The sequence below is a fragment of the Ursus arctos genome, unplaced genomic scaffold, assembly GCF_023065955.2.
Source record: "Ursus arctos isolate Adak ecotype North America unplaced genomic scaffold, UrsArc2.0 scaffold_26, whole genome shotgun sequence".
Lineage (NCBI taxonomy): Eukaryota > Metazoa > Chordata > Mammalia > Carnivora > Ursidae > Ursus > Ursus arctos.
The window spans coordinates 42577602-42586930 of NW_026622941.1; the positions used below are offsets into that span (position 1 = coordinate 42577602).

At 50.4% G+C, this 9329-nt stretch overlaps 1 protein-coding gene across 1 annotated transcript; it reads right to left on the reverse strand.

The window, feature by feature from the left end:
- Window positions 1-1745: 1745 nt before the first annotated feature.
- On the reverse strand, window positions 1746-7265 carry LOC113257459 (keratin, type II cytoskeletal 2 oral-like). Its single transcript, XM_026501610.2, is given in 11 exon segments — window positions 1746-1999; window positions 2332-2366; window positions 3099-3319; window positions 3802-3927; window positions 4281-4445; window positions 4939-4958; window positions 4961-5033; window positions 5556-5616; window positions 6524-6744; window positions 6862-7081; window positions 7129-7265. Coding segments are annotated over 11 exon segments (1533 nt in total).
- Between the last annotated feature and the right edge of the window lie 2064 nt (window positions 7266-9329).

The window sequence follows — 9329 nt, forward strand, 5'->3', positions numbered from 1 at the left end:
TCTGAATCTTGATTTCAGCTTCGGTCACGACCTCAGGGCCGTGGGATCAGGGCCCACGCTGGGTTTGGCGCTGAGCGCTGAGTCTGCTTGAGATTCTCTCTCTTCCTCTCCCTCTGTCCCTCCTCCTACCACCCTGCTCCCACACTCTCTCTCTAAAAATAATAATAATGATAACAACAATAATAATAATAATCCATGTTTTTAAAAAGGAAGCAAGTATTCTAATCATCCAATGAAAAATACTCCCCAGCAGCTGAGACAAAAAGGTAAACATGCTAAATGTTAAATTATGTAAGTTTTATTATCCGTAAAGACCTTAAGACTTTTTTGTTGTTCTTGGTTTTAAAGGGAACAAAACAGAATGGACAAGGTCCGCGTCTTTTTTCAAGTTGAGCTTTGAAACAAATGTTTACTTGATCTTAAGCAGCAAATCTGTGAGCACATGCAAATAGTCAGAACCAAAGGTGGGACTAAGAAGTCAGGTTTGGAGGGAGTGATGACAAGTGTCAGCCTCTTGAAATAGAAGAGTCCCCTGGTGTCTGGACCAGATTTCAGAACCAAGGACAGAGCAGAGATCTGATTAAAGAAAACCTCTGCCTTCAGAGACCAAACATATTCCACCACCACCCCCCATCTATCATGAAAAAAACAAAACCACGCAAATGACACCAGTATACCATGAAAGTGACAAGCATGGACTCTAGGGCCCGACTACTCATGGTCAAGCCCTGGCTGTACCACTTGCTAACTGCAGCCTTTGGCACAGAGTGATCTTTATGTCTTCGTGCTCCTTTTTCTCATCTGTAAAGTGAGGACAATCACGCCTACTCATAGGATCACTGTGAAGGTTAAATTATTTATGTGTGAAATTCTCAGAACAATATCTGAACAGGTGGAAATCCCTAAATAAAACTTGGTTTCATTTCTTGGTTTTCCAGAGCCTTGAGATTTCAGGATGTGGGAAGAAAAGGGAGGCAGAATGCTGCAGAGTCTTACTGGGGAAAGGGGCAACTACCATTGAATCACAAGGAATGAGGACATAGGGACAGCTTTTGACCATGTTCTCCCACCACTGTGGCCCAAAGTCCCCAAGGGAGGTGATAAAGAAAGGTTGCCCCCTGCGGTGACCCAGGCTGGGCACTGCAGTTAGTCAGTGGGCAGTCACTGAGCCATTTGGAATTCTTGGCAAGGATTACTGGTGCTAGTACAGAAGAGCTCCAGGCCCCGGGTGTGGCCTGCCCTGAGATAGATCCAGAAAGAGTGAGGCACAGCGTGGCAGTTGGTCTGACCCAGTTGGCTTACCCCCAAAGACTCCCTCAGCACCCTCATTCTCTCTTCATCTCTCACTCACTTCATGCACAGCTGCTAACATAACTTCCTGCAGGCCACATTTTGAGTGTGTTGCCCTCTGATTTAGCAAATATCACAAGTCCCTATTATTCTGCAAAACTCATAGAGTCAAATCCATCATCACATATTACAGTTTAATAAAGAAAAAGAAAGAGAGAGCAGAGAGGAGGCCAGGCAGTGTTTATACACAAGGGGACAAAAGGTGGTGGTGGAATGGGTGATGGGCTCAGGGGCAAACTCCTAACTTGACAATGTCTACCTGGGCCCCTTCTTGGTTTTGAGCCACCAAGCAGATGAGAGTATAGTGTCACGAACCCTGGAGAGAGAGGAGCAATTGTAAAGAGGTGTGGCTAAAGGCAGGGGAAATTTCTACAGTCGTGTGTCAGGGCCCAGTCTCAGTATTTGATGCAGGAGCGCTGGTCACTGCTGGTGATGGTCTGCACAACCCTGGCCGAGGAGGAGGAGCTGCCCAGTCTGGGACTCTGATCCATGGAGGTGCTTGTGCTTCTGGACTGGATGCCCTTCCCCATATTGGTGGACTCACTGTCGCCTCGGATGCCCTGGTCCCCTCTGTTGCCCCAGATGCCATTGCTGCTGCTGCTGCCCCCAGCACTAATGTTCTTGCTGCCGGGTGTGTGGTTGACCACAACTGCAAAGAGAATGGGGTGCTCAGTGTCACTTGCCTGTCTAAATGCCCATTGCATGCATTACTATCTGAGGAAGGAGTGGCAGAGAACATCCAAAAAGAGAAGGGGAGACGGCCTTCCTATGGGAGGGAGTTCTTTGTCTGAAGGCAAATTCAGAACATATGCGCACAGGACATTAGATAAGTCCTACCCAAATACGACTCTCCCTTTGCCCCTCTCTTTATTTTACTCCAGCAATCAGGCTGTAGAAAAAGCAATTTGTTGGTAGAGGAGCTGAAGCAAAGCCATGAGAAATCATGTCAAACAACAGAAATGGAGTGCGTAAGATACTCACGGATACACACTGGGCTCTGACACTCCCCAGACATCCTGTTTAGGAAAACAAAATAAATATCGTGAAATCCTCATGCTGGTTCCTCTCAGCATCTTGGTCAGAATTACCCCCTGGGATGCCAGAGTACAATGATATGAGCTGCAGCATCAGGGATTGAAGTTAGACGTGAGAAGGACTTCCCTAGGGTTCTAGGATGGGGATGCAGAGGAACAGAGAAATAATGTGTCTCTGGACACTTGGCTCTGCCACCACCTTGGCCTTGGTTCCCTCACTGGCAGAACTGGAATAATATACTTCCTCATCGGTTTGTTGAGAAGAGTAAATTAAGCCATGAGGAATGTCTAGCACAGTGCCTAGCCTACGCCGAAAGTGACATAACTCTTACCTGCACCAGAGATGGAGAGGCAAAGAAGAGTGACTGATGCGAGGGAAGTGGAAACCAGTTTGGAGAATAGGAGAAGCGACTACTAGGCTACTAGAACCCCCTACCCATCTGTCGTCTCCACCATATCAGGATTGGCTGGCATTGGCCTTTGGGGCGCACTACATGCTTGTTGGGAAGCTCTAGGCATTCAGGTCTAACAAACAGATGAAGTCGGTGTCCCTGCACCCAAAGGGGAGAGTGCTGGGCAATATAATTCAGTTAATCAAGCATTTGTTGAGACCCTCCTTTGTCCCCTGTCACTGTGTTTAACCAAGGACCATACAATCCTTTGCAACTTGATTCTCAAGTTGTCCTCCTTGCCTTGGCCAGAGTCCCTACCCACCTGCACTCCTCGCCATCCAGCATCTTCTGGTAGGTGGCGATCTCCCCATCCAATGCCAACTTGACGTTCATCAGTTCCTGGTAGTCACGCAGGAGATAGGCCAAGTTCTCTTGGGCCTGCTGCAGGGCCTTCTTGAGCTCTGCCAACTTGGCCTGGGCATCTTGGAGGGTCCATGTTCCCTGTTGTTCAGTGTCAGCAATTGTTGCCTGCAGGTTAGTATTCTAAAGGAGGAGAAAGAAGAGAAGGGTTGAATCTCTGAAATCACCTGGGCACATGGCAGGTGACCATGCTAACTTCTTCTGCCCGTATCATTCATATCCATGTAGCATATACACTATGCTAGGAAATTCCAATGGTCATTTGAATCCTTACCCAGAGATACTGATCACCTGCTTCCCAATCTCTTGAAGGAGGATAATCCATGGTATGAGACCCCAGAAACTCAGTACCACATATTTCGTGGAGTCTTGGAGCCACAACCAATGACATGAGGGAAGATCATTCTATCTTGAAGATGATGGGTAAGAGTAAAGGGAACATACATGAAGCCATCAGTCTGTATGGTATTGCCTGGAAGCTCCATTGTAGGTTCCAATAAGGACCTGAAAGACTTTCCAGCCTGCTAGGTTCAGGTGCCCCACTGGCATCTCAGAGCACCACTGTCATCAGAGTTAAATCCTAGGCTTCGGGGAGCCACACCCACCTGCTTCCTGATGCTCTCAATCTTGGCCCGCAGCCTCTGGACCATCCTGTTGAGCTCTGCAATCTCACTCTTGGTGCTCTTCAAGTCTTCTCCATACCTGCTGGCTGTAGTCTGCAGCTCCCCAAGCTGGAAGGTAAGGAGCAGATAGGGAGAAATTATCCCTAACCTTCAAATACATGTGTATGAAAAGGAGAATAGAAGTGCCATCAATCCAGAAAGTCCTCCTATTACACAGAAGTCCACCAGGCATTTAGAATGGGAAGGATTGCTTAACTAAAAATCACAGTTGCCCTTAAAGATATCAGGCAGTAAAAGGAAAAACATTGCAAGTTATAGACATTTGTGAAAGATATTTCAGTGGGTTTCCACTAAACAAAATGTGCATTATCTGGGATGGTGCCAGGAGGGGCTGGAGGTGAAGGAGCAGGAGGCCTGGAAAAAGCCTGTGAGTCTAGACTGATGCAAGGACCCATATTTACCTTGACCCGGTACAGCCCCTCGGCCTCTGCCTTGCTCCTCTGGGCGATCTCCTTGTACTGGGCCTTGACCTCGGTGATGATGCTGTCCAGGTCCAGATGCCGGTTATTGTCCATGGACAGGATGACGGACATATCACCGGATTCCGACAGGACCTGGTTGTACTCCTACATGCACACAGGAGCACACCATTGGGCAGTGTCGCCATCGCCCTAGGATGCCGTAAGCCTTGCAAGTACTGGCTCAAGACTGTTGTGGGGTCTAGAAAATTAAATCTTACTGAAAGAAAAGGAAGGGGACAAGACAGTGATCCAGAAACGAGGCAGCAAGAAAATTCCCAGCAGGCAGTGAAGGATTGCCCTTAACTCTCCTTTCACAGATTTCCCTTGAGAGTCTATGTAATGGAGATTCTAAAGGCATGGACTGCAGATCCTGAAAGCCTGGAGCCATGGGAAAGAGAAGAGGGAGAACATAAGCGATATGATTAAGGAGGCATCAAATTGAAGACATGAAGAAGAAATAGGGATAAAGATGGGAAAGACTTTGCAAATGTTTGCTGCCAAATAGATTCCACAAAGGAAGCTGGATCCCCAGAATCAAGCAAGATCTGATACCCCATGCCATGGCTTCCACCCTAGAGGAGAGTACAAAGGTCCTTACAGCTTCAAAGAGGGCTCTCAAAAGTTGACTTCACTGGTCAGACTCTCCATTTTGATTTCCAAGTCCACTTTGGTCATGTAGGAAGTATCCACATCCTGAAAGTAAAAAACAGAGCATCAGCCTTCTTAGCTTCAATATTACCCTCATTAGTTACCACTGCATTTAATAATATTGAAATCATATTTACCTAGTTGAGGGAGCAAACATCACTTAAACCAGACCTTACACTTGCAATAGAGAGTTTTGATAATTGAGCTCAGTGTTAGAAAAGATCATTAGTATCAATTTTGTAGCTTGGGTAGTTAAGATGGTAGCGATCAATAGTTGGCAATAAACTATGAAGAGAGAGGCCTGGGTCAAAGCAGCATTGTTGAGCCAAACACACTTGGGAGATATCTTAGTTACAGAAAAAAAAAGCCCTCAGGGCATAGGCTCCGATGCAAGGCTGGCACTGTCCTGGGTTCTGGCCATCAACAACAGGACAACACCTGGAATCCTGCTCTGGACAAAGTGCGATCCAGTCTCACATCCCTGGGAAGATGCCACCATCCCCCCCTTCCCTTGTGCCATGGGAGGAGCCCTGTGCTGGCTTGCTCTTCCTGTGCTGGCCTGCTCACCTTCTTCAGAACCATCAAGTCATTCTCAGCCTCTGAGCGCTTGTTAAGTTCATCGTCATACCTACAAGAAAGGAGAGAGGTCATTTTTGAGGGTGGCTGAGCCAAGGGTTTGTGCACATGTGCCCAGGGAAAGGTCTTTATTCCAGGAGATGAAGTGTAACCTGGGGCAGAGCCACAAGTAACTATTCCCCGGATAGGACCAGGCTAAAGCCTGTTGAGTGGCGTGCTTTATTACGATGGTAGGGCCTTTAAGAGCACACTGGCACCCCATTTCTGACATTCCAGGATATTAGAAATAGGAGATAAAGCATGTGATGGAATTGGCACGTAGCTCCTGGTGTCCTTGGACAGCACATTCATACAGGTCTCTCGATTCTCCACTGCAAAGAATCAGTCTAGTCCTCATGAGCAGAAGCCTGTGGTCACTCTCAAAGCCACCTCCCACCCACACCCGAAGCTCCCAGCTGTTCCCTTCTCCATCTGTGTCCTAGCTCATCTCCCTCATCACCCAGCACAAACACATTTTCTAACTGGTCCTCACTCTTGGCAGTAAGTTGGAATCACCCGAGGCTCTGGAAAAGCTACCAGTGCCTGGCTCCCATGCCCAGAAATTCTCATTCAATGAGTCATGAGTGCAACCTGGACATTCGGAATTTATAAAGCTCCCAAAGTGATTCCGGTAAGCAGCAAGTAGGAGATCCATTATTGTTAATTGTCAAGGAGCCTGATATCTCCCTCTGTCTAAAGGGGGCCCCCTAGATGCCCACACTGTTACATACAGCTCACTCTCCTTGGCAGCAACACAAATATCAAAAGAGAGCAGATCTTCCTTTCATCGACCCTCAACCTGACACCCCATCCTGTGGCCTCCAGACTCCTTGAGGACATGCACCAACAACTTTCCCAGCTGGAACACCTCCATACCTCCTAGACCCAGTGGCTGTTTCCCCAGCACCTCCATCACCCACTTCCTCTTACACTCCTCCACAAGTGCCTGCACTGTGCTCAGTTCCCCATCCAGCTGACCCCGCTCACTCAGCAGCCTGTCCAGGTGGGCCTGGAGGCAGCTGGTGTAGGACTCAAAGAAGGGCTGCAAGTCATGGGCACTGGCCCTGGAGGTAGCTGACTGCTCCTGCAGGAGGCACCACTTGGTCTCCAGCACCTTGTTCTGCTGCTCCAGGAACTGCACCTGTGGGCAGCCAGGGAGCAGAGGTCATGGCCTGCCCAGCCTCTGGCTCATGGGCAGACCCACTGCTCCAACCTAGGCCTCATGTTCCCCGGCCCCCTCCCCACCACGGGCCCTCACCTTGTCGATGAAGGAGGCAAATTTGTCATTGAGAGTCTTAATCTGCTCCTTCTCTTGGGTCTTCACCTCCCTGAGCTGAGGGTCGACCCCCATGTTCAGGGGCTGAAGGAGGCTCTGGTTGATGGTCATCTCCTGGATACTGAGGGGAAATCCCCCTGAACCCCCAAGGCCCCCGGCTCCACCAGGAATGCCTCCCAAGCCACCAGGTCTCCCTCCAATGCTGAAGGAGCCTCATCCAGGGCTACCTCTCATGCCCCAGCCCCACACAGGCTCCCTCCAAAGGCGCCCGAGCAACCCCATCCTGAGCTCCCAGTCTGGGCGGCACCTTTGGCCACACTGAGTGAGATCTTCTCGCTCCCCCCAAGGTTGTACAGGCTCTGGCTGCCAAGGGCAGCCCCAACCATGGCACAGGCTGTGGGGGTACTGCCTCCCCTAGATCGCGAGGCTGATTGGGACCTGCTGGGGCCGATACGGCTCTGGCCAGACACCACAACAGCAGAGCAGCCCCTGGAGCCCTTGGTGGCCTGGGACAGCCTGCTGGCCTGCTGGCTCATCATTTTCTCTGGGCACAGGGAGATGTCCTGGTTCAGAAGCCTCTGAGGAAAGGGCACCTTTTGACACAGGGAGACAGGTGGCCCCTTTTATAGGTCCCAGGGAACTGGTTCATTAATTGGATGATTTCCAGGGTTTCCTTCTCTGGCTACAACTAATCCCCACACCAGTTTCCTTCGCTGTAATCCCAGAGTCTCCATTTCAAGTCTTTCCTGTAATTAGCCTCCTGTAGACTTTGCGCACGGCCGAACCGGGCCCTCCCTTGGTGAATGAGCTTGGTTCCTGCCAGGCATGGCCCAGTCCCAGGGCCCCAGGCACCGGCTGCTCGGGAGGCAGCAGGTTCAATTAGGTGACTCTGTGGCTTTTGCATTCCCCCAAACCCTGGGCGTCCACTGGTGTCACTCTGCTGTCTGCCTCCCAGAACGAACGAGGCTCACGCAGACTCCCGTGTCCGGGAGAGACAGAGTGGAAAGTGGGCTCCCTCCAGACTGTAGCGCCTCCAAATCTGACAGCGTGCACCCATGGAACTCACCAGAGAGCCTCTGCTGGTTTGTCCCTGGCTCTGCCGCACGAGCAGCGCCTCTGCATCCCAGTCACGGAGGGGTGGGTGTCAGGCCAGAATGTTCTCGACTGACCCAGAGGCCTGCGTGAGTGGACTAGATACGAGAGACATTCATCTGAGCGTTAGCATTGTTCAGCATCGGGGTGACCGAGAGAACTCTAACGTCCCCTCGGTCTCCCTGTGGCCCCCTGCATGGCGTTATTGTTCCTGCTCAACTCGCTGCCGCATCCCCTATTTCACTTGCGCACCAGGTCTCTTCCTCTTTCAAATAGGCCTCCTCGGTCCCCCTTCCTGGAAGCCTCCACCTTTCAGGCTCCTGTGGGTCCTACTGTCTGCATTCCCCTCCTTCCTCTTCCCTGCACGAAGGCTGCAGCCCTGTCCCCTCAACAATAGGCACCATGAGGGCTGGGTCTCATCTGTCTGGTCCAACAGGGTCCCTAGTGCCCAACACAGTGTCACACCCATGGTGGGTTCATAGGTTTTGTAGAATGAATGGCTGCCCAGCTTTTTTCTACTTCTGGTACTGCCCCTCTATGTGGGTCCCGGTATGTGTCCCACCTCCATCATCACACTGGACAAGAAAGCCTTGTCCCTCAGGACATTCCTCCCATCCAGACCATCTCTTACCCCAGGCTCAGGCCAGAGCCCTATACCTGTGAGCTCAGGATAAAGTTTTAAGACACAGACTGTTAAATTAGCTGTCATTTGTGTGGTTGGCTTCCCTCTCTGCTAAAAATGCCACCTGTGTATCAAGACCATTTTAAGTGCACAGGAAATGCAACCAGATAGCCCATGGGTGGGGGAGAAGGGACCCAACTGATCAGAAGGCCTTGAACCTCCCTTGAACTCCCACACTCTCTTTTTTTTTCTTAAAGATTTTATTTTTATTTATTTATTTGACAGAGAGACAGCCAGCGAGAGAGGGAACACAGCAGGGGGAGTAGGAGAGGAAGAAGCAGTCTCCTAGCAGAGGAGCCTGATGTGGGGCTCGATCCCAGAATGCCGGGATCACGCCCTGAGCCGAAGGCAGACGCTTAACGACTGAGCCACCCAGGCGCCCCTCCCACACTCTCTTACCCCTCATAAGCCCCTGCACATCCCACCTTGGATGCTTGTGGTGACAGCCTGACCCCATTGGGGGCCTGGGAGAGAGGCTGCATTGTCCTCAAAATAAACAAAAGACGGGTGATTTCATGAAGAACTCCACACTTGTGGTAATAGCAACAGCCATCCTAGCTACGAGGAGCGATCAGAATCTGGTGGTTTCTGGTGAACACGGGCCAAGGGAAAGGATACACTACAGTGGGAAGGATGTGGAAGGTCTTCCCAACAGAGAGGTTAGGAGAGCTAGAGC